This window comes from Lissotriton vulgaris, chromosome 2_1, assembly GCF_964263255.1.
Source record: "Lissotriton vulgaris chromosome 2_1, aLisVul1.2, whole genome shotgun sequence".
Taxonomy (NCBI): domain Eukaryota; kingdom Metazoa; phylum Chordata; class Amphibia; order Caudata; family Salamandridae; genus Lissotriton; species Lissotriton vulgaris.
In genome coordinates this window covers 1310059649-1310087028 of record NC_141687.1, presented here as the reverse complement: position 1 = coordinate 1310087028, position 27380 = coordinate 1310059649, and the positions used below count along the sequence as shown (strand labels likewise).

Here is a 27380-nt window from a genome sequence, read left to right as displayed (position 1 = left end):
CACAGCAACAACGAGGTGAGGAGGGAAGGCAATGCCCCCAATTCAAGCAACTTAAAAGTGTGTATTTTGTTTTAATTAAAACAGATTTAGCATTGCTGCTATTTTTGGAACGTTTTTAAAGGTAAAGAGGGCGGAGCCCCGACGCCCTTAAAGAAAAACCGCCACTGAACCACACGTTAAAACATTCCTTTAGATATGGGGGTGCTGACTATCTGGGATTATGGTGCACCCCTACAATTTTCAGAATAACTTGACGCTCTATCAAGGCCGACTCCTTAACTGAGGAGTGGAATCAGGACTGGAGAGGAGCACCATGCAAATGGTCGGCCCTGGATCCTAGGGTTGTAAGTGCAGTGGTCAGGGCCAGCGTATCTGGCCATTTCCTTGGCATCGCAGCACAAGTCACATGACAAAATGTTGTGCAATATACCTCAAATATTCTTAAAATGTATAGTGAAAAATAATTTGCAGATCACATGCCACCTAATATATCGCTCTAAAATAGTTGTATCACACTTACTGTCATTCGTCCTACACCTCCTGCCACTCCCGTTCACTGCATCCTTACATTCTAATAAAAACATGTGTATCTATTATGTAATGCATTCCCCATTTGACACAAATAAATGTGATTGGACTAAGCAGTCAATTCATTATTCTTTCTCAATTAGCTGTTCCCTTCAATGGCTATGGGCCATATATATTCCTTCAATATTTACAAATTGTATTCCCTGTATCCTTAAATTGCTGTGGATCACATGAATTCCTTGAGTGGCTACTAAGTATTATATTTTGTCCAGATAGAAAGGGCCTCCAAGCCCTGTGAGCGTCTCTGGTTGTACTCCTGGTTCAGGTGGTGCTGTTCACAGTACAGATTGGACTCCGTGGCCAGGCCTGAGTACTGCTTTAGGGTAAATCCGTAAAGGTAACGGCTTCAGGCCCAGGGAGCACAAAGACAAATACACCTTGCTGAAAAGCATTTCGAAAACAGGCAATTTTCCTGATGCATAGGACTTTATACCGATATGTTATTTTCTGCCACATGTGCATGCATTCCTGTGGCCCCTGCACCATTTTCAGGCCGAGGAGGAAGTGAGGTGGATAATTTGTGTGGCCCCCATTTATGGACCTCCTGGTATGTTTCTGCCTTTGTTAGACTGTATGAACTGAACTATACCCTCAGCACCCATCTCCTTCAGAAGCCCACGCAAGACATGATCGAAAGAGACAACTATTTCCTGACCTTCATCAAAATGTTCAATAATAAATAAAATAAAAATGAATAACAAAACTGGAGGACAAGATGGCAGTTGCAAATTTTTCAATAGCTGCTGCATAATGACATTGCAGTGTGGTAAACCTTGTAAGGAAAGGATGATCTCTAAAAAGCTAATAGGATAGGCAACAAGAACTCCTTTTTGAAGCAAGCACACAATTTATACTATAGTAAATACTGCATTCGAGGTTATTAACGAGGCCATAGCCAAAGACCCTCTTTCAGCAGTACTACCAAAAGCACAACGTTGATCACCTAAGGTCTGGCGACAGCTGTGTTGTAAGCTAGTTGTGGTAAATTAAATATTACCCTGTCAGAATTTCTATACTTAAACAATGGGTCGTGCATATAATGAGAGGCAGAGTCCGTGGTGTCCGATTCAAAAGGGCTTTATTTCAGTAACTCGAGTTAAGGGAGAATCGGGTTCCATCACCACTAAGGTTCAGGAAGGGTCTTCAGAACTTTATTCACAGAGTACAATATTTATACATTGGAAATACATTAACTTGCATAGAGAAGGAGGAGCGCTCCAGGCAGATCAAGAGAAAGAGAGAGATAAGAGCATGTGGGCGTGCAAGAGGGCGTGTAAGGAGGCGTTCACTTGAGGAGTCATAGGTGAGTCATAGGTGGGTGGATACATGGAGGGGGTCTGCATGGTCAGCTGGAACCTTTACCCTACTTGTGCGTGCAACTTGGTCATGACGTACAATTAACGTGTAACTGGGGGAAGCTGGGGGGAGCTGACTTTCGATCTAGTAGAGAAACCTTCAGTGTCGGGACGACCTGCACGTCTGGTATTATCTGATATCTTGAGTTTGGAGGATTTATTGTCTGAAGTAAAGGTCGCTCGAGCAAAGGTTGCTCATCACCAAGAGCCAGTGTGTGCATATACGTCTTCGTGCATTGCGTGGGGGCCATGGGCTTTCTATGGATGCAAGCTCTGTAAATCACTTAAACGGAGACAGAAAGGCTAGGCCCTATCTTCTGCAGGCGGGTTATGTTTACCTACTTCACTGGGCAGGAATGTGTTTCTGTGGAGCAAGCAGATAACGGTGTGCAGAATACTGTCTTGGCAGGCCGGGCTGGGCCCCTCTCGGCTGAGCAGAAAGTATGCGAGAGGTCAGGGATACGTAGCTGAGCTGCAGCTTTCAGAGGGTCTGGAGGCATGGAGCCTAAATTCGGGTCCTGGCTCAGGCTGAGCCACAAAACGGGTTCATCTCGACTTTTAAACGTGCACCATGCAAATACATTGGCAACATAGGCCTCAGTGCAGAATTAACGTTTCTTTCATGGAAGGCTTGGTAACTGACATTCTAATGTGGGACGGAAATGCAGAGACATTATTATTACAGGCATGAGAGGGAAAGTGCATGGGTGACATGAACATACACTAAACGTGGGGTACATGCAGGGGACACATTGGCCACATAAAATTTCTATTTCCTCATTCCCTCCTTGTCCCCTACTGTGCCTTTCAGGACACATCTATATTCATGAGACCGTATACCTGATCATACAGCATCATTTGTTTGTCTTTTCTCTTTTGTATACGTGGATGGGGAATACAGGCAGTGGCACACAGGCCGCAAATCGCCGGGCCACATTGCAGACAGAGACAGCAACCGAATATCATAAGCAGTATAATTCCTAGGAATGACAACACTGTCCATCCCCATCCCGATATTACACCCCAGAGCCAACTGGACCAAGTCCATGGGTCTTGATGCATCTCGTGAACTATCTTGTGGAGTCTTGTTATTGCTGCGTACACGGATGGTGCGTTATTAGGAATAAACACGCAACAACTGGAGCCGATCACTCTACAAGCCCCGCCCCTATCTGCCAGGATGACGTCAAGAACAAGACGATTCTGAAGAACAACAAGTCGTATGGCAGACTGCTCCTCGGTCAAGTTCGCCAGGGCAGATGTAGTTTCATTCACTACTGCTTCTAGAGTTCTTGTTAACCTGCGTATGAGTTTACTGTTTTGGACGGGACCTATGAACCAGAAGTATCCTTTAATAAAATCCGTATATTGCTCCCAAACTGACTCAGTCTGATCAACCACTGGGGAATCGATCTCCCTCCTGTGTCTAACATGTACTAGTCGTGAATCTCGATGATAATGGGATGGGGCAAGAAAGACAGGTGGCAGCAGGAACGCTATATAACATGTCCCACCCCAGTCTAAGGGCAGACGTACATAGGCTGTCTGACCGCAAATGAAATAGGAATGGCCGGAAGCTTTGAAAGAAGACTTTCCTTTATCATTAAACTCGACTACAGTATTACATTCACTGTGTCCCAAATGCACTGATCCTTTCTTTCTAACGCACAATTCACCTTTTACTGGTAGGACTGATATAAACGGTGGACCTGTATTTTGCTCGGGCTGGACATTCAGAATCATAAAGTTAAGGGAAGCATTTCCTTGCTCGTACACTTCATTTTCTAGATCGGTCCCCTTCCTTTGGGGAAGACCGTCTTTGTCTGGAAAACATGCCTCATTCATAACTGTATTCAAGTTTCCCCATATCCAGACACCCTGAGAAACTGCGGACTTTCTGTCTAGTGACGACATTAAGGCAAACCATGCTCCGCACGAACCATTGTGCGAGAACGGAAAAGGAAAAAGGGGCAGAACTCCCGTCGTTTTCTGATAAGGTGGGAGTCGGCCACATACCCAGCAATTTGTTGCATTGCTGGTCTGATGAGAATTGTGCAACATTCAAATAAAGGTATTGTTGCGCAGGGCTAGTCGATATGACAGTTCATGGGGTGGCAGATCACTGAATGTATGCTCTACGGTGTCATTAAAAGAAAAGTGTATACGTGAAGAAATAGGAGGAAAGAAAACATGTAGTGTCAAACTGATACATATTATAGTTATACTTAGAAGAGACATAAAAATCAGTTACTATACATCTACTGCGTAATGTCTTGCAGTACTTTTCTCTCCTTTCTCTCTTTTTACTATTCTGGTCTACGATCTTATACATGTCAGGAACCTGTCTAACCGATTCACCACCTAGTGGACTTAAACAATTAAACACTGTCTGACTTACTAGATCGTAACTTGGACCTATATTCCTGTTGCGGAGTCTTTTCTAGCAAAGGGGGCTTAGAGTCAGTACTATCGGGACTGTCTTTAGTCTTGATCAAAGTTCCGGAATCTCCAAAGAATTTCTTGCAGTGTTGGGCATGAAGCCAACCTTTGCGTCCTTCGACCTTGACGGCAGTCCTCGTGGTGAGCAGTACTAATTTCGGTGTCTTCCAGCGCGGCTCAAGGGGGCTTGATCGATCAAAATTCCGAATATACACGTGATCACCAGGGACGATGGCATGTTCCTTGACTTGGGTGTTGTCAGGGAAGGCAGCGGCAACCTGTGAACGACAAGAGAGTAGTGCAGACATCAAGGAAGCCAGGTAATCTGTCAGCATGTTACTGTCAACCTCAGTTATTTTCTTAGGCATAGGCGTACCCCACATATTCGGTGGTCTACCGAAAACCACTTCGTACGGAGATAGGCCTGTTCTGGAATGAGCTACCATACGCATGTAAAAGAGGGCAACCGGCAAGGCTACCATCCAATCCACGCCTTTTTCTGCACAGACTTTTGCTAATTTCGTCTTAAGTGTCTGATTATGGCGCTCGACAAGTCCAGCTGCTTCAGGGTGTCGTACACAATGAAACTTCCACTGGTATCCTAACAGAAGGGACACTTGTTTCATTAATTCAGAGGAAAATGGTTGACCATTATCTGAGTACACGACACGGGCCAATCCGTACCTGGGGAAAAACTCACGCACCAATTGCCTGGCGGTGGTCACAGCAGTATAATCTGGGACTGGGTACGCTTCTGTCCATCTGGATAGTGCACATACAACTACCAGGACATACTTGTAACCTCTACATCTGCCCATCTGGATATAATCCATCTGGAGGACTTCAAAAGGATGGTCAGGAGGATGAAATCCACCTTGTTCCACCGGAATGCCTTTGTCTGGATTGAACTGGCAACAGATCATACAGGTACGTACTTTCTGTTTCGCTGCTGCACGTAGGTGCTTGTTAAACCAGATATTCTGTAAGCTGTCTAGCATTGCCTTTTCTCCCAAGTGTGCTGGACTGTGTGCTGTGTTTATGATGACTTGTACCATAGAGTCTGGGAGAAACCATGTAGCTTTGCCTTTTGTCATCCAACCTTGGTCAGTCTGGACCCCTCCTTGTTCAGTCCATTTCTTTATTTCGTCTGGAGTGGCATGTGTCTGTATGTCGAGTACATCTTGTGAAGGATCCCTGACTGTCATGCTTTTAGTCGGTAACGGTACCTCTGTCTTTGTCGGGTCTTTTAGAGTCTGGGCTGTAAGCTTAGCGGTTCGGTCTGCCAGGTCATTACCCTGGGAAATGGTGTCTGTAACTTTGGTGTGTGCTTTGCATTTCAGGATGGCTATGGCTGTAGGTAAATGTATTGCTTCTAACAGAGCCTGAATAAGCGGACCGTGCTGAATTTTAGCCCCATGAGAGGTTAAGAAACCTCTCTCCCTCCATAACACTCCGAAATCATGAACAACACCAAAAGCATACTGTGAATCTGTATATATGTTCACTTTCAAGTTCTTGGCTCTTATGCAGGCTTGTGTCAGAGCGATGAGCTCTGCTGCTTGTGCTGACAGTGTGTCTATTCTTTGTGTCTCTATGACTTCAGTATCAGTGGTCACGGCATATGCGGCCACTAACTCTCCTGTGCTTGTTCTCATGCATGAACCATCAACATAAAGTGTCAGGTCAGGGTCTGGCAGTGCGATGTCTGTCAGGTCTTGTCTTGGTTTCGTCACTGTATTTATCACTTCCACACAGTCATGTGGTGCAGTGTCTACTGTACTTGAGGGCAAAAGTGTAGCAGGGTTGAGAATATTGCATCGTCTGATCTCTATGTGTGGCTGAAATAACGTCAGTTCATATCCTGTCAGTCTCGCTACAGTCAAGTGCTGTGTCTGTGTCCTGTTCAAGAGAACTTCCACTGCATGTGGTACCTGAACTGTCAGAGGGTGTCCCAGCACTATGGAGTCACTCTGTCTTATAGCTAGGGCTGTTGCTGCAACTGATTTCAGGCACACAGGCAGAGCCTGGGCCACTGGATCCAGTGTACTAGAAAAATAAGCACAAGGCTTGTGTTTTCCTGCTTGATCTTGTGTGAGGACAGATAATGCTGTTCCATCTCGTTCAGTGACAAAAAGCGTAAAGGGTTTGCGGTAACAAGGAGTCGCTAAAACTGGTGCTTGACATAAGGCTCTTTTTAATTCTTCAAATGCCAAAGTATGTTCTTGTGTCCAAGGGAGGACAGCCGAAGACGCTGCCTCCTGTGATGTCAACTGTATGAGTGGTTTGGCTAGATAGGCATACTGGGGAATCCATTGTCTGCAGTATGAAGTGAGGCCAATGAAGGCCCGTACTTCCTTTTGTGTCTTGGGCTGTGAAAGATTAGCAATTAACTGAATACGTTCTTGTGTCAGCTGTCTACCCCTCTTGGACAGCAAGTGTCCAAGGTATACCACTTGCTGTGCACAGAATTGCAACTTTGAAGGGGACACTTTGTGCCCCTTGTCTGCCAGAAAGTGTAAAACTGTCAGTGATGCATTTTCGCAGTCTGGTTCTGATCGTGCTGTGATTAGGATGTCGTCTACATACTGGAGCAGCGCAGTGTCGGTAGGCATATGAATACTGTCTAGCTGTCTTTTTAATGCTTGGCTGTAAATGCTAGGACTCTCTGTAAAACCTTGGGGAGCTCTCGTAAATTTAAAGCTGCGTCCATTTAAACTGAATCCGAAGAGGTACTGACTATCGGGATGAATTGGGACACTGAAAAAGGCATTCTTCAAGTCAATTACAGTAAAGAACGTTGCCTCAGAATCAATAGCAGTCAGTAATGAAGAAATATCTGGAACCACTGGGTATTGAGGAACTACACATTTATTCAATTCTCGAAGGTCCACAACTAGTCTGTAAACTGGTGGTGCATTAGGGTCTGTTCGGTTAAGAATAGGGATGACAGGTGAATTACATACATTCGAGTCAGTCTCTACTACCACCCCTTGTCCAATGAGTTCGTCAACAATTTTCAGTAAGGCTACTATGGCATCAGGTGGTAACTTGTATTGTCGGATACGTGGTAGTACTACTCCTGTCTTGAGAGTGACACGGTGTGGTGTAATGTGCATGTAACCTACGTCAGTCGGACCTTGTGCCCATAGGTGCTGTGGTACATTCCGGAGTCTGTGGTCAAAATCTTTCAACACATAATGTCCTTTAAAATCACGTAAGAACAGTCGTACTCCTTCCGGAGAACAACATATAACTGCTCCTAGTTCTTTTAATGTCTTTATACCAAGCAAGTTTTCTGGACATGATCTGGTAAGTAGCAAGTCTGTGGTACGTGACAATGGACCTACTCCTAGGGAAACTGGTTTCGACACTTCGTTAACAATAGGCTTTCCTGAATATTCCAGGGAAACATTCTGTGAGCCTGAGAGGGGTGCCCCTGGAACCTCGTCATGGCTGATGGTAGTTCTGCTCGCCCCTGTGTCAATCAGAAACTTTTTATACTTTCCCAATACACAACTATGTACATAAGGGCCCTCTTGATCTACAGGAACCTCAATAAGGGGCAAGCCAACTTCCCTCTCTAGGCTGTTTCATGAGAACTGTTGGTATTCTGGATAGTCTGACTGCGTGTACTGATACATTTGTTGTGTGGCATGTTGTGTGGCAGGTGGTGGTGGGGGTGGAAAATTCGCTACTGTCTGTTGCGTGTTTTGTGGGGTGCTATTCTGCCTAGGAGGATGCGGTCGTTCTTTCGTCTTGCCTGTAGCTATATTGTGTTTCAGGACGGCACAATCTTTTACAAAGTGACCTGGCTGTTTGCAATAATTACAGTTCCCATTAACAAGTGTCGTGCCCTTTTTGTTCGCATTAGCTGGTACCGTTTGGGCAACCAGCACTTTCATTTTCGTGTCTTTCATGCGTCTCTTTTCATGATCCTGTTCCTCTCTAATTCTGTTCTGGTGATATTGTAGCATTTGCAACATTTGGGAAGGGCTATTTGCTTGCCAAGTACTCTCAACCTTCAGTACTCTATTCTTGATCGGGGGTAAGGAATTCTCTACTAGTTTGCTCACGAAAAGATGTGGATATGACTCGCTACTGGGCTTAAGGCCACTATTAATAGAAAAACATTTCTCGATATCTGGAATAGAAATCGCTTGTGTCCTCGTCTTGTTTCTGTTTACAGGCTGAAATAGCATCCCAATCTTCCTTTTTAGTAATCAATAGTCTCGGCAAAACCTGTATTAGGAGTTCAGGTAGTGCTTTAGCTTTGTCCCCAAGACCAACACCAGGGTGCCGGTCTTTATCCTCTGCTTCCAATTCTGCCCAACGTAACTTTTTCTCTCCCACCTCCCAGTCTTTTTCCTTAAGCTTTTCCTAAATACCAGCAGGCAACAGTACTTTCAATAATTTTATAATGTCAGCGTACGTGTAATCCCCTATGCGGAGAATGTCCTTTAATTCACGGTGAAACCCCCCCCAGGTCTTTATCATGGCAGGGCAACATCTTTTTCATTTCCAGTATTTCTAGTTTCGTCAAGGGTGTGTAAACATACACTCGTTGAAGCTCACCCGCTGTATTTTTGACGGGATGTACCTCTCGTAGGGGGTTCTGTCTGTCTATGTGTAAGTTCTTTCTGTCGTGGTGTGGGGCGGGAAACATGCATGTGGTCAGAGAAGTCAAGTACTTATGTCGTTGATCCAGAATGACACTAATTAATTCATTACCCAGGTCTGTCCATCTGTCTAGAAGAATATCGTCCAGTAATTTATACAAGGGACCGGGATCAGAATATTGACTCTCATACAACGTTATCAAATGTTAAACCATGTAAATACCAGCCAAACGCTGTTCGTTCGGCGGAAGGCTCAAGAAAGTCTGGGCCACTATGTCATTGCTATATATCTTAGAATTAGACACCCACTGGACGGCTGACCGGGCCAACTCCTTTTCGTGTGGGGTGTGGGATCGTTCGCTCTCTACCCGTCTTTTCAGGGCCTTTTCAGTAGCTTGGAATAGATTTTCAAGGGAATATCTTTCTTTTATAGAATGTCCCTGTTTGCGGTAGTCGAGACACTTGGGCCTGTCAAACTGTTGTGCTTTGCCTACGTAATTTATTTTGTCCTTTTCCTCGGTTTCTGGCTCAATATCTTCCGTTGATGACTCATACTTCCCATCAGACTCTTCCTTGTGTATTTCTAAGATCTCCTTTCATATTTTCCTGTACATACTTTCTGTCTGTCCCTGTTTGTCATGCCGACCGGCAGCTATGTTGTCACTCCAATCCATCAGACCTTTATTTACATCTTTGTCTAGTTGGTCTTGTTCCCTGATCAGACAGTTGATCATAAAACGTAAAATGAAGTTCTTAACCTCCACCTTTCTGTGGTCCATGGCCTCTTCTATACTCTCGGGTCCCTCCCCCGTTCTAATGAAATGGTATATTTTATCTAGGTGTTCCTTCATGCCTGGTAATGTGATCAAATAGTCGACGGCATGTCTTCATCTTAGTGAAAACACGAGCATTGCACCCTCTCCGTGTACTGGATCGTATATACAACGTGGGATCGTTACACCTACATACTTAAATGGTGTTGATGTCATTTGTGGCGTTCGTGGTGGCCCTAGCCCTAGCGGTGTTCGTGTCGTTGGCGGGGTTCGTGGCGTTGGCGGTGGCCCCCCTCCCACTGCCCCGGCACCTACGTCGTCTTTCACGACCTGCGGAAGCTGAAGCTGTACGAGCTGATCCTGTGATGGGGGCGGAGGGAATTCTGCGTTTACATAGTCCGGTGCGGGCTCTTCTAGATAGGAGGAAATAAAAGCTTCAGAGGCTGTCGGCTTTGTTCTACGTACTCTAAAGGGTACTGGTGGTCGCGTATGCGACCTACGGGGTATTTCTGAGGGGGTCACTTTAGCTAGTTCTTCTGAGAGGACGGGATAAATACCAGCAACAAGGGCATTTCTTTCTCTATCGGCCTGTTCTGCCCTGACCCGTTCCCCCTCTTCCCGCAGTTCTTTTTCTCTGGCTTTTTCCGCTGCTTGTTTACTTCTCTCTGCTTGGTGGAATTCTTTCTCTGCCCTCCTATGTGACTCTTTACGCCATAACTCAATGGCATCTTTCTGAGACGGTCTTACTTTCCTTTTCCACAGCGCTTCCTCTACTTTCATAATGCATTCAGAATCCCATGTTCCTGAGGCAGGCCATCTGTACTTCTCCTCTAAATCCTTCGTGTAATCTACCCATAAGTCTAAAAACAATATGGCATCTAGCCCATGTTTATTGTACATGAAATGACCAGGTGTGTCTCTAGGCGGGACGGGAACTGACTCTTCGAGTATCCCTTTCCTGGTCCCTATCTGACGTAATTTCGAGAACAGTGGCATGTTGAAACTAACTTAACGAAAACACAATATACACCAAAATAGACTGACTGAAACAACCATTCATACTACAACACTAAAACATCAAAAACAGATACATTCTAACTGATACATGGGGAAAAACATGAACTTGAAAACTGTTAATCTTTATGCACTGGAATACAGTACAGCCATACCGGTCTCGTAAAGAGACACGTCTTTACTGTGCCCACCGAAATGGACCTGTCTTTACCGTGCCTGTGTGAACGGACACGTCTTTACCGAGCTCAAATAAATGAACCCGTCTTGAAACTTTATGCGTTCCCTGTAGTAACGGTACTCACCGGGAAGCAGAACTTGAAGGCCTCGGAAACTCGATACTGCGTGACTGCGGTGCTGCGCATGCGCCTCGGAACAGGTGGGCCTCTGGAAACCTCAGACCTTGCTCTCTCACGGCTTGGGCTCTGGTTGGGATGATCCGCAATCCTCACCGCCTCGTGTGGATGCCTGGTCGCAGTCCGTCCTCCTCGTGGGCCTGAGGGAGTAAGCAGGAAGTCCCGCTGGCGTGTACACTTTGGAGTCCGTCACGGCTGTAGAAGGGGGCAAGGGCTGGACCTACATCACCGGCGCGTGGGGAAGGGGACTTGTCCCTATTCGGGCGCCAGAATTATGTGGTAAATTAAATATTACCCTGTCGGAATTTCTATACTTAAACAATGGGTCGTGCATATAATGAGAGGCAGAGTCCGTGGTGTCCGATTCAAAAGGGCTTTATTTCAGTAACTCGAGTTAAGGGAGAATCGGGTTCCATCACCACTAAGGTTCAGGAAGGGTCTTCAGAACTTTATTCACAGAGTACAATATTTATACATTGGAAATACATTAACTTGCATAGAGAAGGAGGAGCGCTCCAGGCAGAGCAAGAGAAAGAGAGAGATAAGAGCATGTGGGCGTGCAAGAGGGCGTGTAAGGAGGCGTTCACTTGAGGAGTCATAGGTGAGTCATAGGTGGGTGGATACATGGAGGGGGTCTGCATGGTCAGCTGGAACCTTTACCCTACTTGTGCGTGCAACTTGGTCATGACGTACAATTAACGTGTAACTGGGGGAAGCTGGGGGGAGCTGACTTTCGATCTAGTAGAGAAACCTTCAGTGTCGGGACGACCTGCACGTCTGGTATTATCTGATATCTTGAGTTTGGAGGATGTATTGTCTGAAGTAAAGGTCGCTCGAGCAAAGGTTGCTCATCACCAAGAGCCAGTGTGTGCATATACGTCTTCGTGCATTGCGTGGGGGCCATGGGCTTTCTATGGATGCAAGCTCTGTAAATCACTTAAACGGAGACAGAAAGGCTAGGCCCTATCTTCTGCAGGCGGGTTATGTTTACCTACTTCACTGGGCAGGAATGTGTTTCTGTGGAGCAAGCAGATAACGGTGTGCAGAATACTGTCTTGGCAAGCCGGGCTGGGCCCCTCTCGGCTGAGCAGAAAGTATGCGAGAGGTCAGGGATACGTAGCTGAGCTGCAGCTTTCAGAGGGTCTGGAGGCATGGAGCCTAAATTCGGGTCCTGGCTCAGGCTGAGCCACAAAACGGGTTCATCTCGACTTTTAAACGTGCACCATGCAAATACATTGGCAACATAGGCCTCAGTGCAGAATTAACGTTTCTTTCATGGACGGCTTGGTAACTGACATTCTAATGTGGGACTGAAATGCAGAGACATTATTATTACAGGCATGAGAGGGAAAGTGCATGGGTGACATGAACATACACTAAACGTGGGGTACATGCAGGGGACACATTGACCACGTAAAATTTCTATTTCCTCATAGTCCTAAAACTGATGGAGTGGAATGCAGGCCAGAGTAATTAATAGTGACTGAGATTGTTTGAATAATTCCCCTCATCACAGTTTTATTTTTCTCAGCTTTCAAGTGTTTCATCTATTGTCAGTGGCAGTTCGTACAGGTAATGCAGTGAGGTGGGACGGGATTTGTTCGGGTGGGGGGGTGGGGGTAGTGGAGTTTGACATACGACTGGAAAGTGGAAAGCAAATAAATAATTAAAACCACTTACTTTGCGCTCGCCACATGTCGGCGATGCGACAAGCGCAAGGTAAGTGGTTTTATTTATTTATTTATTTGCTTTCCATTTTCTTGTCGTATATCAAACTCCACTACCTACCCACCAGGCCCGCCTCACTGCCCCCACAGCGCCACTGTCTATTATTGCCAATGTGTGTCTTCAGAATGACCCAAGCCCATCCTAATAGTTACACCTATTCCTTACCTTTGCAGACCATTCATGTTAACCTTATGTTGTACTCACATTAGCACTATCTCAGTGACCTAGGCGTTACTGTCCTCACTTTTCTACCTCAGACTACCCTTACCCCCCTTTTAAAAGCTGTTAACTACATTTCAGTACTTTTCTTTATTGGAGCCAAAAATGTTAGACCGTATTATCCTTCTCTGTCCTGATATGAATTCCACAACCTGTCTGTTTCTTCTTCAGGTTTCTCAAAAATAATATGCCCATGAAGGCTGTCATTTGAGACGTATTTCAGGTCTTAAAGATACCAAGGTAGCTTGGGGATTTCTGCCCTAAAGTAGATAAGCACGTCTCTATCAGTGGGTGTTCCTAAAAAATCCTGCACATATATGGCATCTTCTGTGGTGGCACCCAGTCCAAAGACCTAAAAGAACAATATAAGGGTTGATCATGTCTTGTAGCAGGAGTTACTGGTATTGAGTGTATTGTGGAGAATGGCTTAGTCACCTGAGGAAGCTTCTCTAGGACCTCCTATATGGCCATCACTTGTAAATTCTTCCATAATTCCCATCTGATTGTTCTTTCATATGAGATTGTGTGCTCGCTGTCTTGCTTTAGGTTATTATTTAGACTGATTGAACCATTTACAAGAAACCTAATACCTTCTTAGTGGGTTAATTCAGCCTGGGTGGGTGACTCTTTGGTTAAAAGTACATTTTAAAATTGTTCCCAAAAATCAGATTGTAGTGGCCAGTTAAGTTTTGCTTCAGCTTTAGTACGACAGTGCCTTTCCACTTTACCCATATCCCCAAAGTACCAGAGAAGCCTTTCCCTCTTCCCTTGGAGAAAGTGGTGGGAGCAAGTTAGGAAAAGGCTTGATTTCAGTGTCTTATACAGCGGCTTTAAGGCAGCCCAAATAACTAACTGTACCTCCATTTGAAATGTGCAATCACTCATCTCAGAAAAATCGGCTCTCAAGATTCTTCATCTGTGGAAAGATAGAAGCGCAATAGAGACGAACAATTTACTGTTTGGAGAACCCTGGTTGGAAGAGAGAAAGATTGTGGTGGTACAGGTTTTCTCCATAATGGTGGTTCATTGCGGTGAACAGCCAGAAGCAACTGCCTCCCAAAGTTGCTCATGGCACCAGCTTGTCCCTTTGTAAAGTCTGCCTGAACTCTTTCTTTGAAGAAATAAACACATCCCAGCCTGTACCTCCAATACCTGCAAAGTCCCTGGGACCTTTAGAAAAGAAAGACTAGATTACCTGAAGTTTCACTGTAGTAATGAAGTCCATTAGCCCAGTTATAGATAATATAAGATTGTTTATTGATCCTAGTTGCAGGTATATTATAGGTACTTAGCTTGGATGTTGGGATAGCCCCACCAAGAGAAACCTCCCTGCTAATGAGCCTGCACTCCCATTGCATCACCCTGCACTCGAACATTCCGCACAGTGCATTCATACTGGCTGAGCAGCAAGGACCAGTGAATGCACCGGGGAACATGCAAAGTAAAACACAAGATATAGCACCATTTACCCTGTGTTGCGGACCAGATACTCGCTGCCTGCAGCCATAACAAGCAGAGCTCATCTGACCTATGTGCCTGAAAAGTAAATGCTCTGCTACATCAAGCTTGGCGTTCTCTGGAGGCACCAATGAATGTATGAATATGACATACCGCAGTGTTGCTGTTGCGTTATGTACAAAGCATACAAAACTGAAATGGCTCTAACAGTAGAAGCAGTGAGGTGAAGTAAATGACAAAATAGCACTTATCTTAAGCTGTTGAGCAGCAAATAAAGGGAGAAATCTGGGTTGTACTGGGGACTCTGATCTGTTTAGGCAGCTTTTTTCTCATGTGATTTTTGTTGTTCTTATCAAATGATTCTTAGTGTGTGTGTGTGTATGTGGCTATAATGAGACTTTAAGGTTGTTTGAAGCTTTTGAGTAAAACAAAAAAAGATAAAAACGTAATTCTTGCTTCCAGTCCAGCTATAGAATCCTGACTGGCAATGTCTATGCATTGATATTGAATGCCATGCATCTCTAACTATCCTTATTGTCTCTGTTTCAGGCTGATACATGCAGGGCAGCTGTTCAATGGCTTAGCGGGCCCAACTGTAATGAATGCTGCTCCTTTCCTCTCCACAACATGGTTTTCCCCGGATGAGCGTGCCACAGCTACTGCCATTGCATCAATGCTTAGTTACTTTGGAGGGGCATGCGCATTTTTGGTTGGACCACTGGTTGTTCCAGGTCCGAATGGAACAGCACCTCTGGCCTCGCCTCATGGGCACAATGGCCAAATGAGGGATCGTATTGAAGCTGTAATGTATGGAGGTATTTTAGACTTTGATTCACTATATTGTATCAGTTCTACTGAACAGAAACGTTTGTTTTATATTTATCAGTCTTTCACTCCACCTACCCAGTGTCGAGTCTTCAAAAAAGTTATTGTTTGGTGAATTTACTAAATTTGACCACATGAAACTGTTCTTTCTTCGAGTTTGTTGAGATTTGTACTGAGCCCTTTGCAGTACTCCATTTAACCCATCTATTACCTGCTTTTGATCCGATTAGGATTTTATTAGCCTAGGAATTTTTCAGTTTTACCATGGCAATAAAAACTACTCTTTTGGGTTAACTTAAACTCTTTGGGAGCAATCTCTGATCTTTAAGAAAACACACAGTGCAGTTATCTCCTAATGGGTAGTGGACAGAGTATCCCTTTTTCCACAGCAGACACACCACTGAGCTATAATTGGACTGTTTGGGTGCTCCAGTGCTTTCTTGCATTCATGCTGGTAATCGATATAACTGTGAGTTATTGAGAAAGCACTCACCTCTCCCAACTCAAAGGGACTGCAACAGACAGGCACGTATACTCTTGGCATTTTGATTTGCTGAGGCAGTTAATATGTTGTACTGTCATCTTCTGTGGTACACACTATAGTGTGCTGTATGGTAGAATTTTGTTGAAATTGTGAATGTGGGTATACGCGTTTGCATGGCAGAATGAGGGAAGGCTGTAACTGATGTGTTTTGTGGGTGTGTACATGAGGAAAATCTTCACTGTGATTCTCCTTTAAGAAATTGCTATTTCTGATTGCTGTTTCAAGCTCAGTGCCGCTGAGATGCTGGGCGGAGCCCTGATGGGTTCCGTTGGTGCAGTCGCAAGTCTTACTGTGGGATTCGGTGGATCCATGGTGCTCAAAGATGCTTCAAGGCGACCAAGAATTGCCTGGAAAATTGCAGCATTGCATGTTTGAAAGCCTCTACCTGCTTAAGAGTACTGGATGATGTAATGTATTACTTTGCTCATTAACACTTGCTTCCTCATAGAATGTAGATTCCTCTTGTCTGATCATTCTTAGAATGGTCAAAGATTGGTTTTGTCAGTTATACTTTGGCTGTTCGTGGATGAGGCTATTAAATGGCTCCTGAACCTACATCTGGACATTGATCTTTATTTACCACATTAATCTACTATTTTACACTGGCGACGATCCTACCTCTCTGCCTCAACACGCGGCCGTCCCTGACACCTCTCCAGCGGCTGTACAAACATTTAAGGAAGCGTAGTCTTCCCAGCGGCCGAGTAAGAAAATCATCACCGTCTTTGAAGAAGAGCTTGTACGGTGAGGAGCAAGCGGGAGGATAGTTGGAAGAAAGGGACTTGAATTTCATTTAAAAAAAAGGGATAATAATAAAATTAAAGGCGCGCGCTCGTCTTTGTTTTAAAACCTTGCACATTCCCTCGCGCTCACTGTGCATCTCCTCGCTCTGCTCGTAAAACAAAATGGTGGTGCGTTTCAATGACGCTGCGCTTGCGCGTCAATGAGGAAATAGACCTAGCCTCGTTTTGAGGAGAACTCAGCCTCTCTTTGAAGGAGCTTTGACGCACAGTGCTAGGTTGAAGGAAAATGCGCGTCACATAAACAAAGGGCTTTGTGACGCCTGATGATTCCAAAGGAAGAACTTTGTACTTATCTTGAAGAAAGAGAGCATTGTGAAGTACCCAAGAATCTTTACAAAGTTAAAATTCTTAACAAAAGAACACTGAGAGCACGCCTAGAGAACTATTGAATTGTGACATCAACAATAAAAAAAAAAAGAGGATATTAGTATTGAAAAGAAGTCTTTCTCTTTAATTATTTTTTTCCTTTAAAATAACACTGCTATTAACATTCTATTTATTGTTACAAGGAGCATATTACAAGGAGCATTGAGATTAAAATTGAAAAGAAAACAGCAATTTTTTTTATCTTCTCAAATTTAAAAGAACATAATAAAAAAAAAAGAGGAAAATGCAGAATGTAACACAACCTGCATTCTTCTTAACAAGTCCAGGTGAGCCAAACGTAAAATGGCAGAAATGGAAAAAGATTTTTGCTAATTATGCAAGAGTATGTGGCACGAATTTAAGTGCAGAAAGGAAACATTCATTACTATTACACTGTCTGGGAGGAGAAGGTCAAGATGTATTAGAACATTTACCTGAACTCACTGCATCTGAGCAAAGAAATTTAAACGAATATGAAATAGCAATTGAACAATTAGACCGACATTATCTTCCTAGACTAAGCACGATAATGGAGAGATATCATTTCGGCTTAAGGGGACAAAAGAAAGACGAATCAGTTGAGGAATATGTTTCTGCACTAAGAAAGTTGGCTTCATCTTGCAAATTTGGACAGACTTTGGATGAGAGAATAAGAGATCAATTTGTTTTGAAATGTGCTCATGACAGTATTCGGAAGGAACTTTGGCTAAAGGATGAACCACCATTAGATGAAGTTCTTGTTATAGCAAAACAAGTTGAGCACATGACAAAATGCGTTGATGAGTTGAAGGAGGAAAAAGAAAAAATGAATGAGCCTGAAAAGAAAAGTGAATCTAAAGTTGAGGAAGTGGTGTGTCAAGTAAAGAAAGAAGAAAAATCGTCTGGAGAGAAAAATGAAAATGGAACGAATAATTACAATCCGAACTTTAATGTTTCTAATAAATTTTCTTGTTTTAGATGCGGAAATAATGGGCATTTAGCTAATTCACCAAATTGCCCTGCTTTGAAGTCAATTTGTAACAACTGTGGTAGAAGAGGTCATTTCTCTAAGTGTTGTAGGACTAAAAGTGGTAAGAGAGATAATGTATATAGAAAATGGTCTCAACCACAGGTGAAGACTGTGACTTTCCAAGTCGATAGTGGTCCTTTGGAACATCCCTCACACTTGGTAAAAGTCGATCATGCTATGATTGAGTTTAAGTTTGATTCGTGTTCCCAAATCACCATGATTGACCAAGAATTATTACGTAAGACTTTTGGAGATAGTGTCAAACTCTTCAAAAGCGACATAATACCCTTAGGTTATGGGAAAAAGCCTATTAAAATATTTGGATATTTTATGGCCACTCTTGAGTTGGGAAGTCGCATCATTCCTGGTAACATTTATGTGACTAATTTTGGTGATGCCTTGATCAGTTGGAGAGATCAGCGAGATTTAGGAGTAACACTTGATCCCAATGCTTCACCTCAGGTGCAGATACAACAGGTGGAAAACTTGTCGGAGATGTTTGCAGGAAAGTTTCCCAATGTGTTTAAAGAACAGTTAGGATGTTTAAAGGGCTACAAGCACTGCATAAAGTTGAAAAAGAATGCTATACCTATTATAGCAAAGGTAAGGAGGATTCCCTTAGCAGAACAAGGTAAAGTGCAAAAAGAGATTGAAAAATTAATTGATAATAACATAATAGAACCAGTAGAAGCTACAGAATGGTTGGCTCCAATTGTTATAGCTAAGAAGCCTACCGGAGAAATTCGTTTATGTATTGATTTGAGGGCTCTGAATAAGGAGGTAATTGTAGACAGATTTCCATTGCCAAACATTGATGAGATTGTGGGGACATTAGAAGGAGCGAAGTACTTTACCACTTTAGATCTAGCTTCTGCATACCACCAAGTGGAACTAGATACCGCATGCCAAGATCTGACTGCTTTCATTACCCCTATGGGAACCTTTAAATTTAAAAGGATGCCATTCGGATTAATCTCAGCAGCCTCAGTATTTCAACGGATTATGACTCACATACTAAAAGGTCTCTTAGGTGTGAAATGCTATCAGGATGATTTACTAATTTATGGTGCCAACATACAAGAACATAATGAACGAGTGTGTGAGGTGTTGAAGAGATTGTCAGATTCTGGGTTATCTCTTAAGAAGGAAAAGTGCAAGTTTGGGTTAGAGGAAGTGAACTATCTTGGTCACTGTATTAAGAGTGAAGGTGTTTTTCCTAAGTCTGAGTTGGTCACATCGATTGATAACATGGTGGAGCCGGTAAATAGAGATGAGTTGTTATCATTTCTTGGAATGGTTGAGTTCTATGGGAAGTTTATTTTACATTTTGCGGATAAGACAAAGAATATGAGAAGGCTCACCGCTAAAAATGTGACATTTGAGTTATCAGTTGACTGTAAAAAAGAATTTGATGAGATAAAGAAAGAGTTAAAAAATGCTCCATGGCTTCAGGCATTTGTTCCTGGCCTGCCTACATTTGTATATACCGATGCTAGTGATAAAGGTCTGGGAGCGGTTTTAGTACAAAACAAAGATGGTAATGATTCCCTTATTGCCTGTGCATCAAGATGTCTTCGTGGTCCCGAGCTTAATTACTCGGTTATTGAAAAAGAGTCGTTAGCTATTTTTTGGGCTCTTAAAAAATTTAAGAATTTGGTCTGGGGCACAAAATTCATTGTAAAGTCAGACCATAAACCCTTGAAAGAGGTTTTTTGCAAGAAAGGGTTAGATTCAATTTCTTCAAGGATTAGAAGATGGATAATATCCTTACAGGAGTTTGATTTTGAGGTGCAATATTTACCTGGTGTATCGAATAAGGCAGCAGATTGCTTTTCAAGACTTGTCAAAGGAAATGATCTTTGCAATGATGAGGTAATTGTAGATGACGATGATTTTCTTGATGTTTGTGAAGTTACTGAGGGTGTTGTTGGGAAAGATGAGTGGAAAGAAGAATTACAAAAAGATGAAGAGCTAAGTAAAGTAATATCCTTACTGAGGGATAACAAGCGTTTAGAGAAACCATGGTCTCTAGTTTCACATGAATTATCGATAACTGATGATCTGCTGACACGAGGTTTGCGGCTTATCCCTCCCAATACTTTAAGGAAAAGATTGTTGTTGCATGCACACTCTGGGCATCAGGGTATAGTAAAAACTAAGGAAATGTTGCGCACCCAGTTTTGGTGGCCTGGCATGGATTTGGAGACAGAACGTATGGTCAGAGATTGTGTAGAGTGTTGCGCAAGTGACAAAATCCTGAAAACTAGACAGATGCCTATGGTTTGTAGAGCTTTACCTAATCATCCTTGGGATGAATTAGCTATTGACATCTTGGGTCCTCTTACTGGTGTTTCTGACGCCCCTTATTTGATAGTTTTAGTTGACCTATATTCCCGTTGGATTGAAGTGTGTGCTGTCAGTGAGATAACTTCCGAGTCTATTATTAAGTTTTTGTCTGAGATATTTATGAGAGAAAGTTTTCCTAACAGTATTTTGTCAGACAATGGCCCTCAGTTTTGTTCGGCACAGTTTGATGCCTATCTCACCAAATGTGGCATATCACACAAACTGTCCTCTTTGTACCACCCAGAAACTAATGGGGCAGTAGAGAGAGTAAATAAAACACTAAAAGAATGTATCCAACTTGCTAGAGTCAATGGTTTAAATTGGAAAGAAGCACTTAGGGAAAGAATTGAGGCTTACCGGAGCTCCCCTCACTCTACCACTGGTAAATCCCCTTTTGAGTTATTCAAAGGAAGAGTACCCAACACAATGTTGTGTCCTGGTTGGATGAATCTAAACAAAGGGTTTGTTGACAATCATATTGGTGTTTGGAGGGAGAGGGAGTTAGAGAAACAAGCATGTAGGAAGGCTTACTTTGATAAAAAAAAATGTGTTCGATTTCAGGAAATCAAAGTAGGTGATTTTGTAAAAATAAAGGCACCTGTTGGGAGAAGTTCATGGTCTAAATATACAAACGTCAGACCTGTTATCAAGGTGTTTGGTAATGCCATTAAGACACAAGATGGAAGGATCTGGAATAAAAGTAGAGTAGTTGTGATTAGATCGAGAAATGTTTCTCAAGATGGTTCTGATACTGTTTGTGAATCTACTCCTTCATTCAAGCTCCCTATATCCCGTCCCAACAATTCCTTTTCCCCTCGCATGAGAAGTCAGAGATTATGCAGAGCACCTGCCTATATGAAAGATTATGTTTAATCTTTCTTTTGTTTCCACTGTTAAGCGTGACTTGTGTTTTCTTGCCATACTTCTCTTTTCTCTCATTTCTTTTATTATTTTTATTGTCATTGTATAAGAGGGAGATGTGTAATGTATTACTTTGCTCATTAACACTTGCTTCCTCATAGAATGTAGATTCCTCTTGTCTGATCATTCTTAGAATGGTCAAAGATTGGTTTTGTCAGTTATACTTTGGCTGTTCGTGGATGAGTCTATTAAATGGCTCCTGAACCTACATCTGGACATTGATCTTTATTTACCACATTAATCTACTATTTTACAGATGACTCTGGAAATTTGAGGTGCATTGGCTCCAGCTGCACATTGGGGTCGAAGTCAGACCCCTGAAGTGGAACTTACTTACATTTTCACTCACATTTTCACTCAAGACACACTTTAAAATGCTTTAAAGTGCTCCTGTTCTCCCTCATACAGGGACCCCTGCCGTACTTCACTCCTCACTGACTCACCCACTCCTCTTAGCAGCCCAGGATACTAAAATCTTCGTGCTTAACAGACATGGCTCTACATCCTGCCACAGATCCCAGTTCCATTCAGACACAAACCCATGTCTTGTTAGGCCAAGGCTAAATAGATTTCATTAGATAAGACATTTAAGCAATCTAGTGTGAAGACCTAAACTTTGTTATTTTAGCCCAGGCCACCATAAGTTAAGTGGGTGAGAGGTCATGAGTCTGTGGCTTCTGGAAGAGCACTTCTTGAACCGTGTCCCCCCCGCCCTTTCAGATGTAGGAGTACCATGGAAAATCATCGGAAGTGCAACTGTCAGTTATAGCTCTAATCTATTTCTTCTACTTGTGGGAGATGCTGCTACCAATGTGATGGTTCGAACATTGGCAGGAGGGGAAGCGTTGCCAGACACTTACTAAACTGGATTATTCTCCTTGGTTTATCATCACTTTTCAGAGATTATCTGTAATTTTAAATCCTTTGACAGGACCAGTTTCCGTTACCAGAAACGCATTCACTCAAATCCATCTGGGACTTGAAGTCTTTTTCTAATTTTAGCGGTCAGAATTAGCACAGTTGGACACCCCCAACCCACCACTCCCTCTCAACTGTTCACAGATTAATGGTTATTTCCCTGTGCATGTGGAAATGTTTATAACATTTAGTACCAGTGGATTGTATTCACTTTCAATCCTTATTATGGCCTAAAAGTCGTGTTTAAGATTCTAGTAAATTCATGCGAGCAAAGAATATGTATGTGGTTCTGGATCTAACGATAATCATAGGTGGATCATTTGTTGGCAGGTGGGTTCTTATGGTAATATTTGGCTGTTGGTCCTACTGAAGTTTGATTTTCTTGTAGTAACTGTGCCTGTTATGGCTACAACTTGATTACTGATATCTGGTTCCAGGACACAGTGTTTCCTTTATTAGGGAATGTTTATAACAGGATTAAAATCCACTCCCACTATAAAGTACAGGGACAGGGGATAGCTTCATATATAGCTTTAATCCCCCTTTCACAGTGGAATCTACAAACTTCATATATTACCTGAAATGTATTTATTTATTTATTTAAGAAGCTTATAGAGCGCACGGCTACCTCCAGCGGGGGTGTCCCGGCGCTAAACTTAACTTATACAATCATACGCCTACATTAAGATTGTCTGTTACCTATACTTTACGTGACTTGTGGTTCAACCCTACTTCTCCCACTGTATTTAGGCAGGTCTTCCAGATGAAGGGCAGAAAGGTTAAGGGCATTGTCCTGTGTTGTGATCTCTGTTTATGCAGGTTCAATTTTTAAAGGGCCCAGGATCTGAACTTGTGCCACATTCACCTCCTTCCAACTGTTGTCTTGAACCACGACCCTGTCCCTTCCTGTGTGGCCTAAATGTTTTCTTCACATAGAATCACTGATAGACTACTCCTCTTGTTTTCTATCACTTCTCCTTGATGGTCCCTAGAATTTCATGTGTATATGGTGTCACTTCATTGCTTAGGTTTCTGCTCTGTCAGTCCAGGGATTGAGGGGAAGTCTGCAAACCATATAGGATGACAGGGCAAACGCTTCTCATTCTAGTTTCTCCTTTGCCACTCCTTGATGGACCCACATGAGCATATATCATGGTTGCATATTTCTAAAGATGCCTTCATGCTGGTTCTGAAAGGACTCTTCAGGGTGTACTTCTAAGGTGCTCCACAGTGACCCAGGACAGCATGCACTATAGGCAGCTAAATAATGCCTATTATTATGGGTGTTCCCTACTTGTCCATGGGTGGATTCTGTAGCACATATACATACCATGGTTGCCCATTCATTCCTTGCATAGCTCCCCTTCTCCTCCTATGCGGGCTCCAAACCATATAGGATAGATGATACAAGGTTGTGCCTCACCCTCGTCCAAGGGTATCATCATTTGCTTTGGGCAATTGCTATTCTGCTTTTCATTGTGCTTTAAACTGTATGACACAGCCAGTGCAAAAATGGTAGGTTTCGCGTATCTGGAAAATATTGTTTTTTATCATGTCCTTTTACTACACCCTGTGCACAGGCATAACTACACACTTCCTACAGCATTGTTTGACCTGTCTCTGCCATACCTGTACAACACCAGAACCCTTTCCACATAGGCCACACTATACAAAGGTGCCTTCTGTTCATCCCCACACCAACTACTAATGCTAAAACTAGTTAGCTTTCAATACTTTTTGCTTCAGATTCTCGTATAAGCACCACAGCAGAAAACACCTTCGGGCACAACTTTGGTCTTTACATATAACCTCTAACACCACCCATATAAGCCACATGAGAGAGAGACATAACATTCTTCCATCCAAAGCACTCCCAAGCTTGATGTCCATTTGCAAAGCACTTTGGTGCATTTTTGGGGTCTGAAGGCTGTAAGAATACAACAGCTTCACCTGCAAACCACATCACAAGCGACATTGATGCAAACATACTACACAATGCCACCAAAAACACGATCCACAACAGCACATACAACACATATACCGCATGTCTATTTTTACTGCTCACACACTACTGCACTGAAACCCTACTCCCTGACACTGTACTAAAGCTTCACTCATATCACATACATCATCGCCTGCATCAGGGGTTATTAACGCTTTGACTTTTGTGGACCCCACTTAATCATTTCTAGAATCCAGAGAACCCATGGAATAATGATTGAAATCCGGGGACCTGCACTCAGTCATTGATAGAAGCTGGGGACTTCAGCCAAATCAATTTTGAGGATTGGAAACTCAAAACAATATATACAAATCCAGACACAAGCATTCATCAACGTAATAAATGAATGATTAAATATTTTATTTAATTCACAAACAAATGTAAAAAAAACGAAATTTGTATTTAAATAGGAAGGCTGGAGATTTTCCAAATTCAACTGAGGTAACTCATCATCCATGTTCTACTTTGTTGGATGAACTTGTACTGACTGCTACCACGAATCCATCTGAGCATACCAACAAACTTTTTAGCCTCCAACTTCAAATTAATTCACATTTACAGAACGTTTTAACATTTTCAGTTTTACATTTTGCTTCTTCATTTATCATTTATAACACTTTAATAATCTGTTATATAATTTAATTTTCTACGCAGTCACAGATCCCCTGAGTAGGATTTGCAGACCCCCACGGGTCTCCGAACCACAGGTTAAGAACACTTTTGTAATGATGTAACTAACTTCGCAATATGTTAAATTGGGTTTATTTGAGTACATAAGGACAATGCCTCAGCCTCTATTAAGCTCTGGTCTGCCAACTCCCAACTGCTGCTCTCAGAACATCTTGCATCCCACATTCCACTACCAAGTTCCCCAGGTATCCTTGGATACCTGGATACCACACACTTTTCCCTTTTATATCAAATTGATATAATCATTGGCAACTTAATTGCAAAATCATTAATAACAACTATATACATAGGAATAGAAGAGTGGGATAAAAGATATCCAAGGAAGCTTACCAAAATAGATACATCTCATAATTAAATGTAATGAAAGAGAAGTGAGGGAGACATGATATACAAGGAAGCTTACCAATGCAAATACATCTTATATTTGAATTTGATGACCCAAAATAGAACATAATCTTTAAAACATTCAGGTGGTCCTGCCCTCCTGTTATTGTGTCGCCAGCTAACTCCACCTGATGTCTTGTGTCCTGCAGGGGATAGCTCCCATCTACGTTTGTGCTCAGGTCCCTTTTCATGTTGCTCATCATATTCCTCCTTTGTTTCCCTGCTCCATGCTCTGTAGCCACTACCACCACCCTTCCCAAATACGTTTATCTTCTAGTTTGACTGCATTTAAAAAAAGTTTAACCACTCTTTGAGGACTAACATACCTTGTTGTCTTTGTCACACCTGTAAGCAATTTTATCCTGACCAAATCCCCCAGAGATACTACTGTACACTTTACTGCATAGCTCATGTCATACGGCCTTTTACTGCACTATGTTTTTTCCTGTTGCCTCGTTTTCCCATGTCCCGCCTCCTCGTCATTTCCCTGGAGATAATTAATCCTAGGTGGGCACATCTGAGAGCTGGCTCTCTCCCCAAAACAATTCAAATGGTACCTTGCCCGTGACTGAGTGTAGGCTGAGACAATACGCTTCCACGCTTGTCTGAATCTCCTTCCTCCCATCTTTTGCTTCTTGTTGAGCCATTTGTATAGCTTCTTTGAGCACATTGTTAAATCTTTCAACCACCCCATTAGATTCTGTGTGATATAAAGAACATTTCTTGTGGAGAATACCCTTTTATGAAAGGAAGTTTCCATTTCTGAGGAAACCAACAGTAATCAATTATCCATCAAAATGGAATCTGGAACCCGCTGTCTGGCAAAAATGTCCTTTAAAAATGTCACTACATTACTTGTCTAAATATCCTAAGTGGATATTATCCCAGGCCACCTAGAGAACAAGTCCACCAAAACATAATATTTTCCTGAGTGATGTCTAGGCATATTTGCTCCCATAGTCTCTGAGGTTATTTTATTACCATTGTAGGTTGTTTCCTCGCTTTACAGACTTTGTCAATGCTTCTCCACTCCATGCACTGACCAGTTTACTTAGGCCTGGACCCCGCCTCCGAAACAAAGTCATAACCGTTCTTTGGTCTTGCTGATGCCCAGGTGTCCCTGATGCGCCAGGTTATTCAACCTACACCTCAACCTCACAGGAGGAACCAATTTGGTGCCCCTCCACACCAATCCATGATGTTTTGCGAACTCATTCCTGACCTCCCAATATTCCCTGTACAATGGAGACAACTGGTTATGTTCACCCCAGCCTTTCTCAAGGAGTTCTCTCAATTGTGTTAACACCTCTTCTTTGTTCACCTTTCCTCACAACCTATAATCCCTTCTGCAACTTAATACACTTCAAGCTCACTCAGTTCCCACAAATGTTCCTCAGTGGGATCCTACACCCCCCTTCGTTTTAATTTTCACTAATCTTGATAAGAAATCTGCCACACTATTCTCACTTCTGGGTATGTATTTCACCTTAAAATTAAAGTCTTGTAATGTAATTATCCACTTGCATTTTCTTCTCGATACTGCATCAATACCCTTTCTGTCAAAAATCTCTTTCAATGATTTGTGATCCTTTCTGATCACAAAGTGTGTGCCCCATAGAAAATGATTTCATTTTTTATGACCCACACTATACATGGAGCTTCTCTCTCGATCAGAGTATTGAATCTCAGGTCCCTTTAAACTTCTTGACAGAAACATTACTGTGTGCTCTTTCTTTTCTATACCCTGTTTTAGAAGAGCAACTAGCCCTTTCACACTGGCATCAGTAACCAATACCGATTCATCCTTTGTTCCAAAAGCTTTCAAAAAGGAGCATTAGACTATGCCCCTTTGAGATCATCCAATTCTGTCACATTGTGTTGACCACATAAATGTTACCCTTTTTTAGGTTGAGCCTAGCGGCAGTGCGCATACGCTGCTCACTCTTCAAGGCATGCTGTATTGGAGTATACACTGGGAGCCCCGCCCACTCTCTAGCCATATTTGTCATTGCCTTGTATCATTGTCCTT

At 42.8% G+C, this 27380-nt stretch overlaps 1 protein-coding gene across 2 annotated transcripts in view; it reads left to right on the top strand.

The window, feature by feature from the left end:
* The window catches only part of SLC49A4 (solute carrier family 49 member 4), a 530561-nt gene that overhangs the window by 196228 nt on the left and 306953 nt on the right, over nt 1-27380 (top strand). For both annotated transcript variants that reach the window (XM_086957070.1, XM_086957071.1), the window contains exon 3: nt 15093-15358. In XM_086957070.1, the coding sequence (XP_086813196.1) occupies nt 15093-15358 (266 nt within the window). The remainder of the gene's footprint in view (nt 1-15092; nt 15359-27380) is intronic.